This window comes from Podarcis filfolensis, assembly GCF_964270895.1.
Source record: "Podarcis filfolensis genome assembly, chromosome: 14".
NCBI classification, from domain to species: domain Eukaryota; kingdom Metazoa; phylum Chordata; class Lepidosauria; order Squamata; family Lacertidae; genus Podarcis; species Podarcis filfolensis.
The window spans coordinates 33,667,929-33,693,549 of NC_139616.1; the positions used below are offsets into that span (position 1 = coordinate 33,667,929).

General features: G+C 44.7%; 1 protein-coding gene across 2 annotated transcripts in view; it reads left to right on the forward strand.

Moving 5' to 3' along the window:
• Positions 1 to 2,773: 2,773 nt before the first annotated feature.
• Positions 2,774 to 25,621, forward strand: part of PPL (periplakin) — a 48,924-nt gene continuing 26,076 nt past the window's right edge. Inside the window, exons 1-2 of one of the 2 annotated variants that reach the window (XM_083584844.1) lie at positions 2,774 to 3,268; positions 24,980 to 25,079. In XM_083584844.1, coding sequence (XP_083440970.1) covers positions 3,207 to 3,268; positions 24,980 to 25,079 — 162 coding nt within the window. In that variant the 5' untranslated portion in view covers positions 2,774 to 3,206. The remainder of the gene's footprint in view (positions 3,269 to 24,979; positions 25,080 to 25,621) is intronic. The other variant, XM_083584845.1, reaches the window with a different exon arrangement.

Consider the following 25,621-nt stretch of genomic DNA (forward strand, 5'->3'; position numbering starts at 1 on the left):
TCAAAGTGCAAGTAGATAAATAGGTACCGTTCCGGCGGGAAGGTAAACGACGTTTCCGTGAGCTGCTCTGGTTCGCCAGAAGCGGCTTAGTCATGCTGGCCACATGACCCAGAAGCTGTACGCCGACTCCCTCAGCCAATAAAGCGAGATGAGCGCCGCAACCCCAGAGTCGTCCATGACTAGACCTAACAGTCAGGGGTACCTTTATCTTTACCTTTAAGTCTGTGTATTGTGTAGGTAAAGAACTTTAAAGCAGTGATAGGCAGAAGCTGGATCTACTGGTGGATCTTTGGTTATTTTATTGGCAAGGATAATTGTTTACAAGCGGCAACCACAAAATCACCCACACCAAAAATTATACTGCTGAAAAGGAGACAGCTTGCAGCTGGGGTGGGTGGGGAATCAGCAACCAGGTGTGGATTTTTGTGTGGCAGGACTGTGAGCTCTTGTTCAGTTCTGGTACTCGTAACCATCATTTCTTGAACTCAGATTCCCCCCCCCCAGTGTGTTATGTCTTTTGCACCAAGCTCTAGCTGGTGGATCTCACTTTCTAATACAAAACAAAGTAGACCCTACAAGTTTCACCACTGCTGCTGCAAGGGATGTAAGTGCACATTAACACATTTGTAGACATGTCTATCTCCAAGACAAAAAACAAAGACAAAAATGTGGACAGTATTTTACCATGATGGACAGGAGCCAGAAAACAGAGAGTGTTTCTGGTTAACAGGGACAGTTGGAGCACATGGCATGGCTGGAATCCTCTTTGGGCAAGTAGGTGTAGTGGTTAGAATGTCAGACTAGGGGGCCACACCATAAAGATCCACACCATGAAGTACATTCAACACACATTTAAAGCACATAGTTTCCCCCCCAGGAAGCATGAACATTGTAGTTTCTTTCTCAGAGATCGACAAGTCACAGTAACCTTCACAATCAACAGTTCCCAGAATTTTCTGGGGGATATAATGTACTTTAAATGTGCCTTGGATTGCTTCAAAGGTATAGTGTGGGTCTGCCCTAGGAGCAGGAAGACTCAGGTTCAAATCCTCGCCCAGCCTATTCCTTTCTGGATGTTAAGGGCTTTCCTCACTCTCTCTACCTAACCCACCTCACAGGGTTGTTATGAGGAAAAAGTGAGGGTGGGGAAGAGAACTATGCATTCTGCTTTGAGTTCCTGGGAGGAAAGGCAGTAAATAAATGCAATGAGTCAATAAAATATTTGTTTCCTGAACAGCAGGTGCCCTTTTAAAAGGAGGTATTTGGACCCGGACAGGCTCAGAATCAAGGGTTTGGAAGTGGGTTTTTTCCTCCCCAGCTACAGTTACATGGTGTGACCTAAGACACCCGAGGCCTCTGATCCTCAAGGTCCCAAACTAGGGGACGTTGGTCATATCCCTGCTTCAAAAGTGACAAGACCAATGATGAGGTGGTGGGTGGGCTGTTAATTATTGCTCTATCGAGGTTGGAGTTACGCCTTGCTGAGAAAGAACACGCTCACCAAACCAGTTTATTCAAAGGTGTGCTTTCAAAGTCACACCTGCCCTGTCACTGATGAGTAGAGGGAGCAGAAATACTACCTAGGCCTAACAGGGATGTTGCTTAGCAACCAAATGGGCCTTCTCCTGTAACTTCCTCCTGAGGTCTGGTGCAACCTGTGTACTTCTGTATCCACCCCAACAGGAAAGGGCTGGATTAACCTCTACAGGGACAGGAAAAGTCTCTCAAAAACAAGGGCTGTTCCCATTGCTTGGCCCAGCCTTCAAGGGTATTCCAGCCTGCCCCAGGCAAAGCCCAAACTGTGAGGTGCTGATACTACAGCCTGCCTTCACTGATCACCTGGCCACCCTTATAGGAATAGCAGGAGCTCAGGTCCACATATGGCTATCATTACTAAATGGGGAGAAATGTGTACTCTGCATGTGGTCAGAGGCACTCTAGTTGCTCTTGTGTGCAGTGGCTTGAATTTTGAGCTTGGACTGGGACAAAGTTCCCAGCTCAGCCCCAGATCTCACTGAACGGCCTTGGGCAAGCTGCTACCTCTTGACCCAGCCAACCTAACAGGGTTGTTGTGAAGATAAGATCAAGTAATGCTTTGTACTCTACACTTGACAGAATGGTAGGGTATTTTGTCAACTCAGATTAATGTGATAAGAGGCATCCATTTAATGAATGGCTGAGTACAGGCATAAAAAGGGGGGGAAGCTCTGGGGCTAAAATTAAGCCCTATCTAAGGTAACTAGATTCGAAAGCAGATATGGCTCCTTTATCTTTTACAGTTGCCTAGCCAGGGAATGTATGCCGGTGAAGCTTGGGCTGCAAAACTGAGAAGAGCTACAGTCGCTGGAATTCCCTCCACGATACAGATAGGGCTGCCATCTGATGGGGGGGGGAGGACCAGCCTGATCTGCTCTTTGTGGCCTGAAAGGCCGCTTGATCCACTGAAATCAACAGGAGAAGCTTTTCAAGGCATGAAGGAACTAAACATTATCACCAGCTAATGCCTATTGATCAAACTGTCCATAAGGCAGTTTAAACATTGTCAGCCATAAAAAAAATATCCACTACTCTCCTCCCCTCCTGTTCCTCAGCCTTTAACAGCAGCCTTGGGTGCATGAATTTAACTGGTGAGGTTGTCCCCCAGCCGCTCATTTTCCTGTTAGGTGAAAAAGCTTCACCTGGTGAACTTATACCTGCAGAGCTGCTGTTAAAGTCAAAGGAGAAAGGGCTGAATGGGAAGTATCTTGCAACCTTCGTACACTGCCAGTGACAGAAAGATGAGCTAGTCGTAGGCAGTCATAGCAACAACTGCTCCTGGCAGAGGCTGACGAGGAAATAATGGCCTAGGCTGGCTCCGCCTGGGCCCATGACATGTGTGTGGTAGGTAAGCACCACCTCCAGGGGGAGGAGGTAACTCCCAGTTCGCTTGGCCTGGGAGAGTTGCAGTTCCTTTGGCAGAAGTGCCAGAGAAGCAGGACTTGAGGTAGCCGCAGAGTTGCTCTTTCTCTCTCCCTCTCTCCGTTCAGCAACTTTTCTAAAACTGCAGGATCTAGCATCAAAAACAGACACCGGCAACCTTTCACCAGGGGGAACAACAAGAGCTGTGTGACAGAGCCTTGCCGGTTCATTCGTTTTAATTTTATTTGCTTTGGACTTCCACTGGAACGAGATTCCGTCGGCACTTGCTGAACCCTGGGGTTAACATTATGCATTCCCTGTTCAAGAAGAGAAACAAAGGGAAGTACAGCCCGACAGTGCAGAAGAAAAGGTGAGCATTGCACTCTGTTTACACATGTCGTTCGACGTACGGATCCTGCTCCTGACTAGGCAGCTTGTGGGGAGGAACAAGCAGGTGTGAGCTGTACCTGTACAGTTTCAGATCTCCAGGGCAGCCCTGGAGCTGTCGCCTAGATTCTCCAGGGCTGTAGCTCAGTGGCAAAGAATCTGCTTTGCATTCAGAATGTCCCAGGTTCAATTCCTGGCATCTCCAGGTAGGGCTGGGAAAGTCTCACTGCCTGAAAACTTGGAGAGCCACTGCCAGGAAGTGTAGACAATATTGAGCTTGATGGACCAATAGGAGAGACAGAAGGGCCATATCTTAGTGGTACAGCATCTGCTTTGCATGTTGAAGGTCCCAGGTTCACCTCCAGAAAGGGCTTGGAACGGCTCCCCACTAGAAATTCTGCAGAGCTGCTGCCAGTCAGTGTAGAGAATATTGAGCTATAGATGGACCAATGGTCTGATTAAGTATAAGGCAGATTCCTATGTTCCTATCCGGACTTTCTACAGTACATACCTCTGTTCTGTGATCCAATGTCACAGGAGCATCATTTTGCTAACAGCTTTCTTGCCATATATCCACTTCATTTCTGCTTAAAAATGAAACATGTGCAGGATCAAGCCTGCCACTAAGCTGCACCCTGTGCCCAGTTTACCTTCACTACTACCACCCCAAATCCGGTACCTAGGTAGGTAGATTAACGAGCATAGCTGTCAACTTTTCTCTTTTCTTGCGAGGAATCCTATTCGGAATAAGGGAATTTCCCTAAAAAATGTTGACAGCTATGTTAACGAGTGGTGTGCAACAGGGACTTTGCACATGTTCTATAGCATTTCTGTGTTGTATTACTTGTGTCACTGAGCCCTTGTACTGAAAGCAGGTTTGCTTTTGTTTTGTTTTGTTTGCTGTCTGTGTTCCTGTGTCTTGCGGCAGCAGCTTGAAAAGGCAGATATTTGGAAAGCTGCCTTTACCTGGCACAGAGATCAGATGACAGAGAAAGCTTTTCCAGGTTAATTTCTGTGTGTTTGGTGGTTGCTGAAGAGGGCAAGTGAAAGAAAGATCCAGAAACTTGAGTTGGAAGGGACCCTGAGAACCATCTAGTCCAACCCCCTTCAATGCAGGAAGATGTATCTGTCCCCTTACAGGAACCGAACCTGCAACCTTGGTGTTATCAGCACCCTGCTCCAACCAGCTGAGCTAACTTCTTGACATTCTGCTCCTAAATATGAAGAGTTATGGTTGCTAACGTGCATGTGACAGGTCCTCTGTGTATCCTCAATAGTACTTTCTCACACATTATTTCTCATACCGAAACAAGATATACAGTTTGAGCAGCCTGATCCTGTGTGCATTTACCCAGGAGTCAATCCCACTGGGTGCAATGGGGTTTACCACACAGGGAAATATGCACACACAGGCTGCAGCTTTAATTTTCCTCTTCAGAATAGTTTGTTTGAGATTGTTGCCACATTCCTGAACTTAATCTCTTAGGGTGCGGCTTCATCACCCTTTCTTGTTTTCTCCTCCCTCTGCTCCTCTTCTCATCTTATGCTGGCATGCACCTGATGTGTTACTTTTCCACAGCCAAATAACATGTTTCGATGTGTCCTAATTAAAACAGCAGCAACTTGCATTGATTTAATAAGCAGGAATAGAACATATGAAGCTGCCTTGCACCAGGTCAAACCATTTTATATATCAAGGTGGGGGGGGGGGGGAATGACCACAAAATGAAGCCCAGAATTGCCAGCTCTGATTGGGATAGCCCAGGTGAAAAACAGACAAGTGCTCTTGCATCTTTGGCTTGCAACTGAAATAACCGCATACTCTGTCCCTGCCTCCATTCTCCCCCAGTCCTCTGTTGCTTCTCTGTAGCGTTATAAAGCCTCATGCACATATATATGTTTTAATTTAAGGTGCTGGAGCCCCAATATCTTATGTACATGACCACCATAACTCTGGCAGTGTTTCCTCTATATTTATTGCATTGAGTATTTTGTTCTGTTTATTACATTTGCACACAGCCCATCCAACTGAGCACTTTGGGCATTTTGCAAAATCTGATTCACAGTGGAATAAAATCACAACAGGAGAGATTCCAGGAAAAAGCTGAAATGTGCATAAAACACAGCAATTTAAAACCAGTTTTCATGTAAACAGATTTCCAAAGGAGGGATTACAAAAGTGCTTCCTTGTGCTTTATGAGGGTCTCTGTCTAGTGCAGTAGAATTATGGCTCGACGTGGACATATAAAGCTGCCTTATACAATATATATAGATTGACTTCTAATCACACAAGCATAGGTCTTCCCTGTCATCAACTACCTGACCCTTTTAGCTGGAGATACCAGGGAATTAACCAGGGAACTTCTTCTGCATATGAAGTATCTGCTCTGCCATTGAGCACAGCCTCCCTGGTCTTGAGATGCCGCTAGAAGTAGTGATAGGATATGCCTCTGAGCATGTACAAAGTGCCTTTCCAAAACACTACGTAGCCACCATTATAATTTTATTTCTACCCTGCTCTTCTTCCAGATAGATCAGTCTGGCTAATTAGGACCGATGTGCAAAATTAGCTGCCAAGTAGCAGGCAGAAATCCATCAGGTGAAGCTTTCTACCATGACTTGCATAGCTTGCAGCAGCAGCCCCTAATCAGACGCAATGTGCAAACCAACCATGTTTGTTACCATTCTCCCTTCCCCAGTCTGTGATTGTGGGGAAATGTGTTTCAGGTCAGTGGGTAAAAACTTCCCTGCAAAGCGGAGGCCCAACAACTTAGCACTTCAGCCCTGTTTACACAACCCTCCTTTCTAATCTTCCACTCTAGAGGCAAGTTTCAAATTTCCATATAAGCAGGGGGGAAAGTGTTCTTCCCTGGTCCTAACAAGCCCCTAGAGAAGCTGCAAGTCCGTTTGGCCTCATTCCTTGAAACAGCCATGTGGAAACTTTTTGTATTAAACTTTGGACACGAGCTTGTGACATTTCTTGGAACTTCAAGGATCTCTCTCCCACCCCCAACAAATATCATCTGGGGAATCCTGTTATGATGAGGCACGATGCATATTTTGTGTGGGCGTTGCGTTCTTGTTCCGGAGGGCTTGTTTTGGAGAAGCTGTCAGAAGGAGGGTGGCGACTTGGAGTTATGATCCTTTCTGGTGTGCTTTGTTTGCTATTTGCTCTTTTTCATTAATTGTGCCAGTCACACCATTTCAAAAACCAACCAACCAAACACTGAACAATCTGGAGGAGATTTAACCAGGGTGGGTCATTGGAGTGACTTTCCTCAACCTCCAAACCATGTCAAGTCCTGCTGTAGGGTGGCTATGTGGGTAGCTGTTATTAAATGTTGAAACACACACACACACACAGCTGAGACAAGCTTAAAAGAAAGGGGTGTGCAGAGGGCATTTGGGCAGGGGAGAGGTATGAAGGGGGGGGGGAAATCAATTCAGTTTGCAAATAAAGGTGAAGCTAACTAATTTACATTTCCCAAAATCTGCAAATCTCTGGATTTTGCAGTGCAGTTCTCTAGCCAAGTAATGTGTACTTATACCAGAGTAAACTGCATAAAGATGCATGTATGAGCAGAAATGCATCCTATTAGAGAAGGCTGCTTTGCAAAAATTATGCAAAATTGCATATAAAACTGCATATTAGGAGAAATTGACACTTAAATGGTGACGAACCTCCTTGAGGTTTTTTTTTTTTAAATTACAAATGGTTGTCAAAGTGTGGAGAACTGAAGAGTGAGAAAATGAGAAAATGAAATTGACAGATTTGCCCATCCCTGGCCTATAGCCAGTGATTTTGTGGAGAGGGGGAATTATTGTAGAACTGCCAGAACATAAATACAGATAGCCCAACATGTTTAAACTTACTGAAATGTGTTACTTCTTAGTGAGTGATTAGGTAAAAAGTTGCCTGCATGCAGGATATAAATACATTGAACTAATTAACTAACTAATATTTAGAAAACATTTAATACTGAGGGTGGGCCTTACCAAAGGCTGAATTTTGCTGGCTTTTTTCTGACCCTGCTCCTGTGCAGTTTGTACCAGCCAGACACTCAGAAATATAATTGATATAGTTTTTCCCAAACACCTTTACCTCTGTGTTTGGCTACAGTTAAAAGCACAATATTTTTAAAAGGAAAACTCTATTGTTATCCAGTCCATGAAGGATTTGCTCCACTGTTTTTGCATGCGTAAATATGTCAGAATTGGAAAGGAGCACAGCATTGCCCATCCAAAATACTGCTGGGGATGGAAAAGATACTCAAAACTCCGAGCAGAGACAGGCAAATTGCCATTCATTTTGCTCAATGACTCATTGTAGCAAGAAGGGGAAACTGGAACAGATCCAAGTTCCGCCATGCAATCAGCATTTACAAATTAGATCTAGGGACTGGATGATCTTCCTAAGAATCTGAAAGCGACAATTGATGCAGGGGGGCATCCCATCACGCAATGTGACAGCTGCTCTGAATTCCTGGGAGCAAGGTGGTGAAACTCCCAGATAAATCTAAGTGGGGTCTAAATTGAGCTGGAGTGCCATTCTGTGAAGCGCTTAGCACTGTGGATAATCTACAAAACTATGTATTGGAGGTGCTACTGAGAGGGTGCAGCGGCACTTTGAGAGATGTAACGGCAATTGCCAATGCGTTTTACGTTTGCTATGCAGCAAATACTACTCTGTGATTGGACACCAACAAGTGGGTTGTATTTTTGTGGGATGGGGGAACTCATCATGGTGGCATGATTTGCACAATTCATCAGGCTGTCATTCTTTCGTAAAACAACTTTGCAAGATCATGTCCATAGCCAGTTTCTGTTACAAAGTGACAAAATCAGCGTCACCGTGTTTGCTTGCTTTTTGAGGTTATATTGGAGAAAGAATGTGTATTTAGTTTCAATGCTACAAGGAGGTTTTCAAACTGGGACCCACTGCCCTTTAAAATGTCTTCACGGTCCAACAGCTATGATGCAGTGGTCAGAGGACATTTAACATTTTGGCCAGCAAGAGCAGAATTAAAAATCTCCACTTGGCAGAAGGGCTCACTGGGAGAGCATAGGCCAGACATTATTTCTCAGTCTACCTCACAGGGTTGTTGCAATAGTAAAGAAAATGTAACCAATATGTCCAGGCACCCTGAACTCAGTGGAATCATTATTGCATTGCTGTTGTTCTGTTTTGTTGTTGTTATTTGCATTCCCATTGGACAGATGAAGATCTGAAGCTAAAACAACCTGCTTGTCTTAGCCCAGGGGTGAGGAATCCCTTTTTAGCCTGAGGGCTGCATTCCCTCAGGGCAAACTTCTGGAGGCTACATGCCAGGATGGGGCAGGGCCACCTTTCAAATTGACCACTGGAAACCTGCAAGAACATACTTCTTCAAAGCATCATATAGTTAAACTATGATTTTAAAAGAGAATTTGGCAGTTGTGTTGACTTCAAGTGACTTCAAGTTGCAATGACTATGTTCTGCTTCCTCTCTGAGTCTGTATGCCTCTGAACACTGGTTGCTGGAGGTCACAGGTAGAGAGAGTGCTGTTGTGCTTAAGTTCTGCTTTTCGGTTTCCCAAAGGCATCTCATAGGCCACTGAGAGAACTGGATGCTGGACTAGATGGGCCTTGACCTGATCCAGCAGGGCACTTCTTATGCCCCTACCAGTCCCTACCCATATCGTAAGCTGCTTATACCAGATCAGACCACTGGCCCATCTAGACCAAGGGAATGATCAGAAGGCACACAAGACAACCACTTTGCTAAAAAGAAGAGGTTGTTATTGCTTGGTTATTATTGCCCAGGACCCTTACATTCTGCATTGGAAAGAAAAGCAAGACAAAATGTACTGTTCCAACAAACTGTTGCTGTCCAACATCTGCAGCAGAAGTCTTTCCCATCACTTGCTGACTTCCGACATCAGGGATTGCTTTCCTTCTTAGCCACGGCATGTGATGCAGTGATGCCAGAAGAGCCCTTGCACAGCCCCATCACAGAAATGCTGGTAGGGAGGCAGTTGCTGTTTTTGCCTCTGGCAGCTTGCATTTTTTAAGTTGCTGAAAGATTTCAGCTGAAGGATATTTGGGGGAGTAATTGCCCATTGTTTATCCAGCTCCTGTGTCCCTGATATGAGTTTTGCTGACAGGAAGCTCATTTTAACACACCCTATATTTTTTTTCAAACGTAGGTTGCAAATAATCGCATTGCAAAGAAAGCTATAATTTAATTGGGCTAAACGCACTGTATTTCTGAATGCAAGGAGAGTCGATTATTTCAACCACGGCTTCTCGTAGAGAAAAAATGAAGGGAAACCTGCCCAGGACTGTTGAGCAGCATGCCAGGCTCTGAATTCCTGGACTGTCACTGGCGGTTGAGCTTTGGGGCATGAAACACCGAGAAAATGTTCTACGCATCATGCCTCCATTAATGGCAGCTTCTCCCAAGACTGACTGCTCCAAAGGGTTGAAAATGGCCACACTGCCTTTGGCATTATAGGCTCTACTGACTTTGCAGGACACTTTAGCCCCTAGGAATGGTCACTGGCAATGCTACCCCACTCAACCCAATAGGAGACTATATTCAGCTTTCCAGAAAGGCCAGCTCCATTGGCTCTTCTTTTCCTCATCTGTCACCTGACAGCAGCCATTCCATCAGTCTGCAGTAGAAACAGAGAAGGGAAGCAGAGCCACTCCACCAGCTCTGCTGAGAGTCACTGTGGGGTCATCCTTTTCCTTGGACAGCTTTAAATTCCCGTCCATCCTTTGTAACTAAGAACCAGGCTCAGGTGTTTGCTTTATTCCTCCTCCCTCCCCAGTCCCTTTCCCTTTTGCATCCCTTTTGTAAGCCTGAGGGCCGGAGCCATCTTCATATTGATCTTTGCAAGCTGCCCTGGGAGTCCCTTTCGGCTGAAGAGCAGAGTAAAAATCAGATTAAAATGAGCAGAGTAAAAATTTAGCTTCAAAGAGCTAAATAATAAGTGCGTGATGCAAAGGGAGGAAAGCAGTTGGCCTTCAGGATTGTGTGGAGTCCCATTTGGACTATAGGTGTGGCCAGAGGCCAAAAGTGGGCAGAGCAATGAGATGTGACGTTTACCAAAGTCAGAGGTTTCTAGACAAATACACATATACAGGACACAGCTCTTCATCCTCTATCTAGGCTAGCAAGTGGTGTTATTGCAGTTCAAGGACACGTTCACCCCAGGAAATGTGCTTGAGAAGCAGAACTGGTGAGAATGTGTGACTTGAGAGAGAGGGTGTGGATTGGGAAGAGTTCCAAGGGCCAGACAGAGAGGTCTGGGAGCCCACAATCAGCCCCATCGGGCCTGAGGTTCCCCACTCCTGCTTCAAATGACACATGGGGCCATACTGTGAAGTACCAATACCTCTTGCTATTGCCCTCTTCTTTGCTCCCAACTTAAACAATAAGCACGCATGCTGCTATCGGAAAACCAACCAATTTTTGATAACTCACAAGGGTGTAGGCCAGACTAGCAACTGAGCAAGGGCACTGACTGGCAGCTAGGCAAGGTCATGGAGACCGGTGAGGCATCCATTTCTTGCCTTGGCGGAAGGACATAATTCTGGTTCTTTGCCAGTAGCAAGTCCACAGAAATATGCCAGACCTAAAGCAGTAGGACATTTTATACACAGCCCTTCAGCCAATCAGAGGGCTCTGCTTTGAGCCAGTCAGGGCTTAGAAACATCTGCAGACATAAAGCAAGGGTTGTAAGTCAGTGGTAGAACATCTGCTTTGAAAGAAGAAGGTCCTAGGTTCAAACCCTGACATCTCCAGGAGAGACCCTGTCTGAGATCCTGGAGAGTTGCTGCCAGTCAGTGTAAACAATGCTGTGTTAGATGGACCGATGGTGTGACTTAGTATACAGCAGCTTCCTTTGTTGCTGTTTCTAGGAAATAGTGGAGAGAAGGCAGGAAGGCTCTTTTTAGGGTCTCCAGTAAAGTTCAATTTGACTAGTTGTCGTTGTTGGCATCCATCTGTCTCGAGTGACAATGGAGTGTGCCTCGGGGGGGGGGTGAAGTCAAACTGCTGCATTAGCAGCACCAAAGTGACCTCCTTGGGGTGCAAACCTGGGCAGTGTGTAGGGCTGGGCGACAACTGGTTTTCAATATTGTGATATTTCAGCAGCTAAACATTGCAATATATCGATATATCACGATATCTGAAATAAGGAAGGAACTACGCAGAGGCGAACAGGACAATGTCCTGACAACTGCTACTACGTAAGGGTCTAAAACTGATAAATGACGATATTATCAATCACTTCATGGTCACTTTAAGCAGCAGGCAAGCCAAAATGCATTCAAAGGAGACTTTTGGTTTTGGGCTTGGCTACCAAATGGTGGTATTCAGGACAATACAAAGTACGGTGATGAGTCAGAGTGAATGCAAATAATCTGGGACTGTCAGCAGCCTGGTGGCGGCAGAATCAACAAGGGGGGAGGAGGGGGCAGAAGCAGTGGCAGCCTGGCAGCAGGGGCACAATAATCAGCAGCCTGCGAACCCTCCTCATGGCAGTGGCAGAAGCGCTGGCAGCCTGTGCGGCTTTGTTGATACATCGCCCAGCCCTAGTGTATGGAGGTCCCCGGCTGCCCAGACAACAAGACCCCCTTCTTCGCCTCACTGATGTGGTCCAAAGGAAAGCAGAGCAATCCGTTTGGCACCAGCTTGGCTGCAGGAGTTGCTAGAAGGAGAAATCTAAGTCACCACCCAACCGTCTTAGGGGCTCCACTCCCAATTTGTGTAGGATATACTCAAATGTGGATGTGTACTATGCATGTTTCTCCTGTGACATTGATCTTTGATCTTGTTCCCCCAGATATTTGTTGGACTACAACTCCCATCATTCCCAGCCAGCTTAGCCAATGAGCAGGGATGGTGGGAACAGAAGTCCAACAACATCTGGGAAACCCAACACTGTCTTGTAAGAAGGCATGGGAAATTTTGTTTAGAGGGCTCACATGTCATATTTAGGCTTCAGAGAGTTAATGACAGCAGTGCTCAGTTGCTTGCAGCTGTTGTGGTGGCATCCAGGCCTTGGATGTGGCAAAGAAACCCAAGTTCATATTTCTACTCAGCTGCGTGGCTCCCTGGCCAGCCTTGAGCAAGTCACTTTCTCTCATCTATCCTCACAAGAGCCTTGTGAGGTAGGTTATAATGTTGCTTGGAGCTCCTTGGAGCTCAAATGCAGCATAAAAATTATTCCAAACGTTTCGGCTGATTATGGCAGATATTGGCTTCTCGGCTTATATAACATACACAATGAATCTTGTGTCACTGACAAAACAGTAAATCTGTTAGCCTGGCTTCTCCTTTCTGAGATTTGGTCACCTTGAAGATGATCTTCTCAACCACAAGAGGCAAGACGCTTCATTTCTTTTAATGAAGACTCAGCTTCTGGATAAAATTATGCTGTAGACTGAAAGTGGCTATTTAGCTGATCGCACAAATTCCCTGTTGGCCACAGAGTCCTGTTCACATGGCATTGTGGAACAGCCAACCTTATTGTTTGTTATTTATTTATTGCATTTGTATCCCTCCTTTCCTCCACAGAGCTTAAGGTGGTGTACATGATTCTCCCTCCACCTCATTTAATCCCTCACAACAGCCTTGTAAGGTAGACCAGGCTGAGAGGCAGTGACCTTCATGGCCAGGTGGGGATTTGAACTCCCAGGTCTCAGTGCAGCACTCTGACACCATGCACCACACTGACTCTCTTGATTGACTCTTGATTGTATTTCCTTGCTCGAGGTAGAGGGTGAAACGTTCATCAGTTCATTTAGCGCTTTGAAAACAACCCTAGTAATTAATACTCAGTGCACAGGTGAAATGTGAGTTGTTATTCCCACTGCAGTTTTGAGTGACAAATTCAAAACAAGCATGATGGTGATGTTGGTTGGTGGTGACGACAGGAAGGAATTTCAGTGGAAGTCTGGGGAGAACTGAACACCTGTAGCTGGGGATCCGTGTCTGATCTTAAAGGTGTACAGGCCAAGACTCTGCCTCTGCACTCCCTCTCTCAGAAAAGCCTTGAAAGGAAGAGAAGGCAACAGATTCAGGGGGCCTCCAAACTTACATTATTTTGCATGAAGAAATTCAAGCATCTCCCATAACTTTAGGTTTGTATAATTACAGTAGGTTAAAACATTCTGTTGTCCTAGAACAGCAAACCCACTCTAAAAAAAGACTTTCCACAGTTAGGAAAGTGAAGGGGAAATGCATTGAAAAGTGTGGGATGAACAAGTTATTATTTCAGAATACCTTCCTCTTGCAGTATTTATGCAGGTTTCGGCTATTGTTGGTTCAGATTAATGTATTGTCTAGTAATGCATATAATGAGTTAAACTACTTGTACTGAGCTAGATGTAGGCATGTGAGAAGACAGCAATTGCCATTCTGACTAGTTTTCAGCAGAATCAGTGCTGGTTCTGTTCCGCTGCACTTCGGTTTCTGCCAAATAGTATGTTATTTGTCTCACAGCCTGCTATTTAATGTAAGTTATGTAACTTACATTCTTTCAATGCAATGGAAATGTCAAACCAATGTCAAAAAAAGTCATTAATTACTTGTCATTTGCAGACTTAAACAAGCAACTACAATGTGAACAGATACCAATTGCTTTCGCTTGACTGGTTTCTGTTCCTGACCACCGTGAACAAAAGAACCGTAGCAATTTCTGCTTCCTTTTTACATTTTTGTAACCCATCCTGGGACTGCATGGTGAAGAGTAGACTCAAAGAACATAAGAAGAGCCTGCTGGATCAGGCCAATGGCTCATCTGGTCCACTGTTCTCACAGTGGCCAGCCAGATTCCTTTGCGAAACCCACAAGCAGGATTTGAGCACAAAAGCCCTCTCCTCTCCTGTGGTTTCCAGCAACTGGTATTCAGAAGTATTTCTGCTTTTTAACCTGGTTGTGTGATCATCATGACTAGTAGCCACTGATAGCCCTCTCCTCCATGAACTTGTCCACTTCTCTTTTAAAGACATCCAGGTTGGTGCCCATCACTGCCTCTTGTGGAAGTGAGTCCCATAGATTAACTATGAGCAGCGTGAAATATCAATGCAGATAAATATAAATAAATATAAATATAAAATTATTTATACCCCGCCCATCTGACTGAGTTTCCTCAGCCACTCTGGGCGGCTCCCAATCAAGTGTTAAAAACAATACAGCAATACAGCCTTCAGATGTCTTTTAAAGATAAGATAGATGCTTATTTCCTTCACATCTGAAGGGAGGGCGTTCCACAGGGCAGGCGCCACTACCGAGAAGGCCCTCTGTCTGGTTCCCTGTAACCTCACGTCTCGCAATGAGGGAACCGCCAGAAGGCCCTTGGCGCTGGATCTCAGTGTCCGGGCTGAACGATGGGGGTGGAGACGCTCCTTCAGGTATACAGGACCAAGGCCGTTTAGGCCTTTAAAGGCCCTAACTGAGAACTGTGGGGCCAGTTGGGATTTTCTGCCTCAATATATCTGTTTCTCTGTGTGGGTGAGGCATGGAGGTGAAGAATGAGATCAGAGAAAAGGGACCCGTGTCTGTTGATCTGGCCCTGAAGGGAAAGGACTAGGGCGGGGGAACCAGGGTTGGCAAACTCTCTCTGGGTTCCACACATCCCCCTACCGAGACCACCTGTATTAAGCTTATGCCTTGTTCAGACAAGTTCAAGCAGTCTGCGCCAGTGTGGAAATGTGGAAAACTGAACTTAATATTGGAAAAACGAGGAACGGAGAGAAACAGAAGCTGGTTTGCTTTTGGCTTCCCAGTTGCTAAGAATCCTTTTCCTTAGCACTTTGCAATTTGATGTTCAGGTGTTCAGGTTTCCTGTTTTGGTCGTGTGTGTGTTTTGGCAGGCAAATGCCTGCAGCCTGAAGGTTTGCTATGTTTGGAATGTGCCTTGAGTTGACACCCCCTCAATTCCACTTTGTTCTTCTGATGCCATTCCTACCTGATCCTAGGTGCTAAGACATACCTGCAAGGACTTTTGCATTTTTCTCACCCACTTTCTTCTTTCATCAAGGAGCAGGCAGGGTGTCACCAAGAGCTGCAGTACTGAAATGGGGGTTTCTTTAAAACTTTCACGGTAGAAAATTCTGGGAACTGTCTCTACAGCTGTTCCCTGTTAGTGACTCAAGCACTCAATGGGAAATCCATTTTCTCCTGTTTCTTTGGAGCTAATCTTGACATGTGCTCGCTGACATCTGAAGATGCTGATAAGCTGGGCTTTTCCCCACAAAGCCTTTCCGTTGTCGTATTTTTGTTCTTAAATGGGATGGAGATATCGGGAAGCAGTCAATTATTAACCAGACAGTCTTTGTGAATGCTTATCTACCTGGACTAGGTAGGTTGATTGACATTGCAAATCCTATGTGTGTCTGCTTGGGGTCAGAAGTAAGCCCCATTGAATTCAGTGGGGCTTACTCACACAAGATTGCAGGCAAACTGGTGTGAACAGAATAAGACAAAAATTCTTGGCTATGAAGCTTGAAAATAGAATGGAAGTGTGATCAATGCTATTGTACAGGCATCTCCCCACCTGCGCATGATCAGCATGCACACTCCTTCTGATGTGCACAATGTTTTCGGCACCAAAAGGGGGTGGGGCAGGGGCAGAATGGGGTGGGGTGGGTTCCAGTGCAGCAACCGGGAACAGAATTTCCCCTGAATTTCATTCATTGTTCTGCACATTGTGTGTGTGTGTGTGTGTGTGTGTGTGTGTGTGTGTGAGAGAGAGAGAGAGAGAGAGAGAGAGAGAGGAGGAGGAGGAGGGAGTGGGAGAAGATACCCGTATTTTTCGCTCTATAAGACTTACCAGACACACCTAGTTTTTGGAGGAGGAAAACAAGAAAAAAAATATTCTGAATCCCAGAAGCCAGAACAGCAAGAGGGATCGCTGTGCAGTGAAAGCAGCGATCCCTCTTGCTGTTCTGGCTTCTGGGATAGCTGTGCAGCCTGCATTCACTCCATAAGACGCACACACATTTCCCCTTACTTTTTAGGAGGGAAAAAGTGAGTCTTATAGAGCAAAAAATATGGTAGATGGTCATGCTAAGTTCAGAAGGCCAAGATCTCACACAGAGCAAACAAATGAAGCGATTCGCCGGAGCTTTCTTGATGAGTGAAATCCACAATGGGCGGAAATTGTCCAACAGTTTCTTTTGTTCAGCTATACTACTTTGTGTCAGCTGAGGACTGCAGATGAAATTGTCCATAGAGTTGTGCAAGTATAATTGAGCAAATCTGTCATTTTGGGTTCCTCTCATTTTTTTGTTTTTCCAATCTTAAGTTCAGCATGTTTGCATTTTTTAAAATTCCCCATGAAAATTCATCTGAACCGAGCTCAAGACTGGAAGAACAAAAAACAGAGAAAAACCAACATTGACAGATTTGCCTGCCCCTGGGTGCACCTGAGGGGAACCTGGCCAGCCATGGTGGGAAATGCAAATAGTCTGTTTACGTGCAACAAGTGGCAGCGATTGTGAGGAGGGAAAACCCATGTGGTCCTGAAGTCACAATTTTTAAGGGTGCAATAAAAGAGAGCATATATATATATGGCACCAATTAAAGAAAAAGGGGGTGTCTACTGCAATGAGAATGTGTGCTTTTAACATCACATGCTCTCATTTTTTTCATATATGCATATCTTGCTAGAGTCACTAACCCACAGCCTTAATCTTCCATGTTTGTAAAACAGATACTTTTTAGGGTTGTCAAATCTTCACTAAACTTCAGTGTGGTGTACACAAAACAAAAGAGCAAAGATAGCAAAGTCTTTTGCAAAGTGCTTGTACATGAGACCTCCGGGTATAGGGTGGTATTTAAATTCAATAAATAATGAATACAGTGGTACCTCAGGTTAAGAACTTAATTCGTTCTGGAGGTTCATTCTTAACACGAAGCTGTTCTTAAGCTGAGGTACCACTTTAGGTAATGAGGCCTCCCGCTGCTGCCGCGGTGTGATTTCTGTTCTCATCCTGAAGCAAAGTTCTTAACCCGAGGTACTATTTCTGGGTTAGCGGAGTCTGTAACCTGAAGCGTCTGTAACCTGAAGTGTCTATAACCCGAGGTACCACTGTAATAATAATAGTGATGGTAAGCAGTTTCTAGTGCAGAAGGGTGAGTAATTTGTCTCGAAGAGCCTCCAGGATTCTTTGGCAAAAGAACCTACTGCTGCTCCACCCATGCCCTGGCACAACAGAGGGAGGCCCAGGGTGTCCTTCCAGTAAATAAACAGGTCCTTTGACCCCCTCCAAGAATGGCTAAGCCACAGTGTTTAATGAAAAAGAAAACCAATCTCAGCCAAATGGATACTAGTACCATCTGTTCTCTTGAATGGCTCCACACTACATCTGCCTTCCATTAGTAGTTCATGTTGATGTCCTTACTCAGAGTTTAATGTGGGCTTGCATTCGCCAGTGCCTCTGACCAGGTGCAGAGAGAGAGAGAGAGAGAGAGCTCACCCTTTACATAAATATCTTGCCTTTCCTCCCAAAAGCTCAAGATGGTGTAGTAGTTATAGTGCCACACTTCCATCCAGTGATCTTGAGGTTGCCAGGAACAGTATTCTTCAGCCACCAAATGGTCAACTGAAATGTTTTCAAATTCCTCTTGAAAGTTAAAAAGGTAGAGACAGGCACACCGCACTAAGGAGGGTGTTCCTTAACCAGGGAACCACCGCTGAAAAGGCCCTGTCACAGATCAGGGCAGCCAATCAGGGAGCCGCCTCTAATAAGGCCTCATGTGCTGATCATAGGGAATGCAAAACCCTGCTGGATCAGACCAAAGGTCCTCCTAGTCTAGTCCTACAATGGATTTCCCTGAGATCCAGCCATAACAGTTGGTCACCTTTTACTCCAGCAGGGATGAGGAACCTGTACCTCCTCTTTGATGTTGCTAGATTACAACTCCCAGCATCCTATGCTGACTGGGTATGATGAGAGCTGGAGTCTATCACCTTCCCACCCTCTTGAAATCATGGTTTCCAGTTATGGTTTTCCAGGATTGTGTGCCATAGTTTCTTAGTTCAGACATCACACTATAGTTTAATCTTCCTTAACCAACGTTTGGCATAATGTTTGAACTGAGCAGCAGCTCTGAACCTGAGGATGACTGTCTTAGGAGTTTTACACCTGGTCCCTGCCCCTGCGACCACAGACCCACCAAGTTCCTTTATTGAGCCAGTGTGGTGTAGTGGTTAAGAGCGGTAGTCTCGTAATCTGGGGAACCGGGTTCGCGTCTCCGCTCCTCCACATGCAGCTGCCGGGTGACCTTAGGCTAGCCACACTTCTTTGAAGTCTCTCAGCCCCACTCACCTCACAGAGTGTTTGTTGTGGGGGAGGAAGGGAAAGGAGAATGTTAGCCTCTTTGAGACTCCTTCAGGTAGTGATAAAGCGGGATATCAAATCCAAACTCTTCTTCTTCTTCTTTTATTGTATTTTTATAGTAGTCGTGAAATCAAGCACTCGCCTGACTCCTTAGGCAGTTTGATAAAGCTTCCTCTGTAGTCTTTGCCAGCTTGTGTTGAAACTCTGAAATCTCTTAAGGAAAGCCCTCCCAAAGGCTCATCTAGTCTAGCATTTTCTTCTCAGAGTGGCCAAGCAGGTGTCCCTATGGGAAGTCCGTGAGCAGGATTTGATCAGAAGAGCACAGTCCCTATTTGAGATTCTCAGCAACTGGTAATTCTGAGGCATACTTCCTGCAAAAGTGGAAGAAGAACACGGTCATTGGGATGTCCATGGGGGTGGCTATCACTAAATCTGGTTTAACAATATCCTGTGTGGATTACTTCATTTTATCCTGGATCTTCCACACAATAAACCTCTATCATGTCTCCTCTTACTCACTTTCCCCCCTTAATTAAAAACCTCCAAATGTGGGGGAAATAAAATCCACTAATACCATAGGCTTAAATATCAAGTAAATGAGTTTAGAACTGGGGTGAGCAATAAGATTGTGGTAATCATTTTCTGGTTGTTAGCATGAATGCAGATCTCTGTTTTGAAGACCATTCCAGTAATACTGGCTGCATATTTTTAACGGGTGTGATAACAAGTTAGGTTCAGGAAATAAGAATAACCAGGAACAATAATGTCCTATTTGCAACGGGGTAAGATTTTTTTTTAAAAAAAACTTCATATTTCACATCTAAAATCTCATTCCATAGTGGATGAAGTCCTGGGTGTTTCCCCACTGCAACTCTGAACTACTATTATCAAACCGGTTTAACTTTCATCATAGCCAAGTAATTGCAGGAACAATAATTATGTGAAGAGTCTAAGGCTCTCACACCCGCAACAAAAACTGCAATCTCCAGATTTCTTGCAGAGTATGGTGTGGTAATGGTGGAAATTCAGCTTTGCTTCCATTTAAATTAGAAACTAACTAATTTGCACTTCTTGAACCATTATGCAAAACACAGTGCTATTTTGAAATTCACGCACCTCTGAATTTTGTAATGCAGTCCTCCAAGCAAGAACGTATCCAAAATGCATGTATTAGGGAGGAATGTCCATAAAAGTGTTTGCATTCATGAAAGGAACATGGAAAAATGCATTATATTAGGGAAAGCTGCTTGCAAAAATGTTTTTATTAGGATAAATGTTCCCTTGAATGCATGGAATTCATAGAATCATACATCTGTTTTTTGCAAATTGCTACAGAAATATAGAGAACTGAATTTAAGATTGGGAAAATGAGAAACTGAGAGAAACAGAAAGAGCATGCCAGCGTAAAAAGGGAAAGAAAAAAGTATCTCCAAAGCAAATGTAAGAATAAGAATAACAATAAAATAAAAGCTACATTGGTTGTGGTGCAGAGTTGATTTTAAGGCATCTTTCCCACCGCAGCACGACAGTATTCATGCATGGAATAAATCACATGAGAGAATCAGTGCCAAACTTGCTTTGGTGCGATGGATAGGGATGTGATGGGAAACTGGAGGGGGAATGGAATGGAGTACTCTGAAAAAACATGCATGGTTGGCTGGAGCCCTGGACAGGAGCATGTCACACTGTAACATTAGTCCCACTTGTGTAAATCAGTTTGGCACGTGCAGCTTCTCAGCGGAGCTGCTAGGGAGGGTTTTGTTTCTCCAGCCTTCTGCTGACCAGAGTCCAGTGGTATCATTTTGCCTGCCTGGCAGGGTCTGAAAGGCAAACTGAATGGTTATTGTCCCTTCCACAATACTGTTCATTTGCTGCTGGTACATGAAGCCTGGCAGGAATGGCATGCCTTTGTTGATCGAGCAGAGCTACAGTGACAGACACCAAGCTTGAAGTTTAATACAACCGGAATGAATGTGAAGCCTGCGGTAGGCCAAAACCAACCAGAAAAAGTGCATTTGCCCCTACTTGTAAGTTTGTGTGAATTGACTTATTGTGACCCAATGTAGGAGTATTTTTCCTGAGTCTGTTGCACCTTATTGTACTGGAGGAGTTTCTTATGCTAATGATAATACTCAGGGCACCTCTAGAAGTGCTTTTTACCATGTATTCATGATAATTTGCACTCATGATGCTATTGGGGTAGTTATTTGTGCTCCTGCTTTCAAATACTGTTTACCCCTGCAAAAGTTTTAGGGCAGACATACTGCTTTGTTTACAGTCAGTGCCTGTCCCAGTAACTCCCTGCTGAAATCCTGTAGCTTCTTGCACCGAAAATGTTCTTGTTTATTTTATTGCACTATAGTGCAAGTGTTTCCTTCCAGTAACACTGGGGAAGCATCACAGAGCAATGAATCAAGCAGTATGGTGAATGGACAGTTCAGAATAAATTCACTGCTAATGCACTATTATTGCATCAATAACATATTGCAGAATACACCTTTACAAACAAAATACAAAATGCCAAACATACTAATCTAACTTATCCTATTTATATCTATATTGGGGGTGGGTGGGTTTCAAAGCAATTCAAACATTCATAATCTTGGTGACTTTATTATTAGCCACGTTTCTCAGATGTGGGTCTGAGAGACAATGGCTTGCTTAGATCTACCTTGTGAGTTTGTGGCCAAGGTGAGAACTGAACTGGGATCTTCACACTTCTTAGGTTCAGCTCATGCGTTTCACCACATGTGTTTGTTGTGATGGCTCTGTTGTGAGTGCAAGATCAGTTGGTCCGAGCACATGATAATTTTCTGCAGTAGCCAATTACTAATAGCAAACCCATCCTTTGAGTGCAAAACCTTATACAGTCATACCTTGGTTCTCAAACAGAATGCATTCTGGGAGTCCGTTTGATTCCCGGAACCATTCAAAAACCAAGGCGCAGCTTCCAATTGGCTGCAGCAGCGTCCTGCAGCCAATTGGAAGCTGTACAAAATGTTTGGCTTCCGAAAACCGTTCAAAAACCGGAACACTCACTTCTGGGTTTCGATTGTTTGGGAGTCGATTTGTTGGGGAGCCAAGGTGTCAGGGGGGAGAGCCCTCAAACAGGGAGGTGGGGAGACCAAAGCAACCACCCCCCAGTCCCCACTTTCACAGGGGGAGAATATTTGGGAAATGGTGTGGTGCTGATTATGACCATACCTTGACAATTAGAGGACACTTAACGCTGATGAATTTTCGTGGGGTCTTTTTCACTTTAATTTTGCAAACTGAAGTGGAAACGTGGGGAACTGTATGGAAGAAGGTTGGGAGAAAATGAGAGAAATCGGAACTGACCAATTTACCCGTTCCTATCATTTGCAAGCAAAAGCTGCCTTCTGTTTCTTAAGGCATCATTTAGGAAAACGGGGGTTGGGGGGTTGGTTGTGGTTGTCTGCTTCAGTTTTCACAAGCCTAGGAATGCTGCTGGCATAGTTCTTCTAGTGCACAAGCCTCTCATTAGACCTTGCCCCTTGTTCAGGATCTCTGGTTGTTCCTGTCCGGATGCTGTGCTGCTGTCTCGTTTCCTGTCCAAAATTGTCAGTCAGAGGAGCTGTGAGTCACCCTCCATCTGAGAGGATGCTTGGCTAGGAGAGAGAACAAGCTTGGCAAGTCAAGAGGCAATTGCTTAGTAGGAACAGTGCTGTATAAGCAGGAGGGAGGTTTCACCAAAAGGTTCTGTCAAGTGCCAGGCTTTCATCACTCCAGCACAGTAATTCCCAAACTATCTGCCACGAGGGAACGGCTATTATGTTATGAGAAATAAATGAAACAACCAAAGATTTCCATGAGTCCAAATTGCTCATTCAGTGTCTGCAGAGGTAGTTGCCTGTTATGTCCCTGTGTGCTCTTTATCAGGGAGTCATGCAGAAGGCTATTCCTGCTTTTGCATATTTTAACCCTTTGCAATGTAGGCAGGGAGACTGCTTCTAATTTGGATTTGGGGGTGGCTGGGTAGGCAGGCAGGAATGCACATCAAGCTTCAGAACTATAAGAAACAGTACTCTAATCCAGAAGACTTTGCAGGCAAGGGTGACTTAGTTTTCAGAAGAATCCCGCTGAGTTCTATGGGGGAAGCCTCAATGAACTGAAATTTGAGACAATTGAGAGAGGGGAGAGCTTCTGCTTCCTGAAGGAGGCAAACTAGGGATGATAGGACAGCAGGCAGGCTTAGCCTCTTTCTAACCCTGTTAGGATCTCTGATCTGTAGTACCTCCCATTCTGATTTACTGACCATCTCAGAGTATGGTTCAGAGAGCCAGTATGGTGTAGTGGTTAAAAGCGATAGACGCGTAATCTGGGGAACCGGGTTCGTGTCTCCACTCCTCCACATGCAGCTGCTGCGTGACCTTGGGCTAGTCACACTTCTTTGAAGTCTCTCAGCCCCACTCACCTCACAGAGTGTTTGTTGTGGGGGAGGAAGGGAAAGGAGAATGTTAGCCACTTTGAGACTCCCTAGGGTAGTGATAAAGCGGGATATCAAATCCAAACTACTACTACTACTACTACTCTTCTTCTTCTTCTTCTTCTTCTTCTTCTTCTTCTTCTTCTTCTTCTTCTTCATGGGGTTCGGCTCTGCCCCATTTTGGACCTGGTTCCGCCTTCACACGAACCACTGTTTTGAGCTTTCCTCTACTTGATGGACTTCAAGGTTCCAGTAAAAAAAACCAAAAAGGTAGTTTCTGCAAGCCTGAAGTTTGGCCAGATCAGCTCTACGTATAATCATCACAATAAATAAGAATTAACAATAATAAATAGTGATAAACCGCTGGAGAATCACGGCGCCTGCTGTGGCTGCAGAGACCTGTAACTCGTAACTGCTGCCACCCATGTTGCTTTTGCTGTGTTTGCAGCACCAAAGTGACCTCTCCGGGGCTCAAGCTTGGGCAGTGTGTATGGAAGTCCTGCACTGCCCATATAACAAGACCCTCCTCTCAGCCTCACTGATGTGGTCCAAAGGAAAACAGAGCAATACATTTGGCCCCAGCTTGGCAGCAGGAGTTGCCGGAAGGAGGTGTACACTCATAAATTAGGACGTATATAGCCTGTGAGAGCCTCTGGCAGTCAGTTTAGGCAGTACAGAGCTAGATGGGCCAGTGGTCTAACTCCATAGGAACCAACTCCTAGAGGCCGAGGTCCCTTCGTCCCCCAATAAAATATTTGAATGGTTCAGGCCCTCTCCAAAGTTGATGGGCATTGCCATTCAAATGGTGTGCATGCACCCAAATCTTTTATTCTAGTTGGCACCCCTATAAAGGCTGCTTCCTGAAGGCAACAGCAGTTGGCTCTGTGGCTTGACACCATCTTGGATTTGCCTCAACAGTTTGGTATTTTGCCCCAACTCTGCCAAACCGGAGCCAGTGTCAGTTCCAGCAAAAGGAGGATGTTCCGACTCCACTGCCCTCAAGCAAAGATTGCATGGCTAGGCTTCAATGTAGGAAATTTGATGGGGAATGACCAAGGCTGAGTGGCATTGGGTAGAAGACACTAATCTCTCCTGGGTGCCCAGAGGCCTTCATGGGTGGAGCATCAACCACAACCTGCTAGACTGCAGACACCCTTCTGAATTGCTGAATGCTTCCTCTCTTGTCCAAAGCATCTTCAATGGCCAGTTGCCAACTTTTGTTCATGGGCAGCTCCTTTGGCTCCTACAGCAGCATGACATGGATGAGTTAAACTTTACCCAGCTCTTAATTCCCTGCTAGGGATAAGTTTCACGCAGATTTATGCCTGTTCAGTTGCTGTTTAAAAGCACAGAAGCAGGACCAGTAAAAAGAAATTGTCAAGTGTTACACATACATGGCTTTGATCTTTCGCTTTGGGCAAGTCGCTATCTACTAGCCTTGACACACACACCCCCAGCATTAAAATGGTGCTATCTGCAACCTACCTCACAGGGTGCTCGTTTGGATGAAGATAAAGGTTGTGAAAGCATTTTGCAAATTAAAAATTAGACTCGCTATGAAAGCAAAGTGCTTTATAAACATTTATCTTCACCAGAAAAAAATAATCCTTCAAACACTACACTGAAGTAGTCTACTGTTCTTTTGATTTTACAAACTAGTGTAGTCAACTGCTGCTTTTGTAGTGTTTATTTTGTAAGGTGTTAGGGGCTGAGTGCTTCCTGGAATCCCCTCCTCCTCTTATTCCAAAAATTGTGGCCAACTGGCTGCAGTTACTTGGTGGTGAATTAAAAGCACTTTGCATATGCACAGGGAAACTCTTGCTCCTTGTATCTTATATCCCTGAGTGAGCTCCTGGCTGGCTGTGATCTGCTTTTTTCATCCTTCTTGAAATCTCTTTCTCTCTTCACAGCATATCCAGCAAGGAGTTGTCTGAGCTGATTGAGAAGTTGCAGAAAAATGCTGACCAGGTGGAAAAGAACATTGTGGAAGCAGACTCTAAGATGCAAAACGTGAGTTTATTTTATTTCAGCATTCTTATATACCACTTTTCATTTTTTTAAAAAAATAACCTCAACATGGTTTTTACATAGAAATGAATCATATCAATAATGGTGCAGCAATAAAATTGCTAGTACATTTGCAAAGCTAAGCAGGGTCTGGTGTGGTTTCAAATAGGATGGGGCCGTGTGTTGAAATTCCTGTACTAGATGACCCCCAGGATCCCTTCCAACTCTTATGATTCTATGAATCAAAAACAAAAAAACTTAGATAAAAATACAATTAAAAACTAGCAATAAAATAAGATCAGTATAAAACACAGAGCCAGAGGTTGAAAAAAAGTATCATTAAACAAAATGTGGCTTCTGAACATTTGAGGGATCCAAATAAGGTGACATCCACACCATATATTTAAAACACATCTAAAGCAAATGGTTCTGCCAACCTAGCAGTTCAAAAGCATGTCAAAGTGCAAGTAGATAAATAGGTACCGCTCCGATGGGAAGGTAAACGGCGTTTCCGTGCGCTGCTCTCGTTTGCCAGAAGCAGCTTA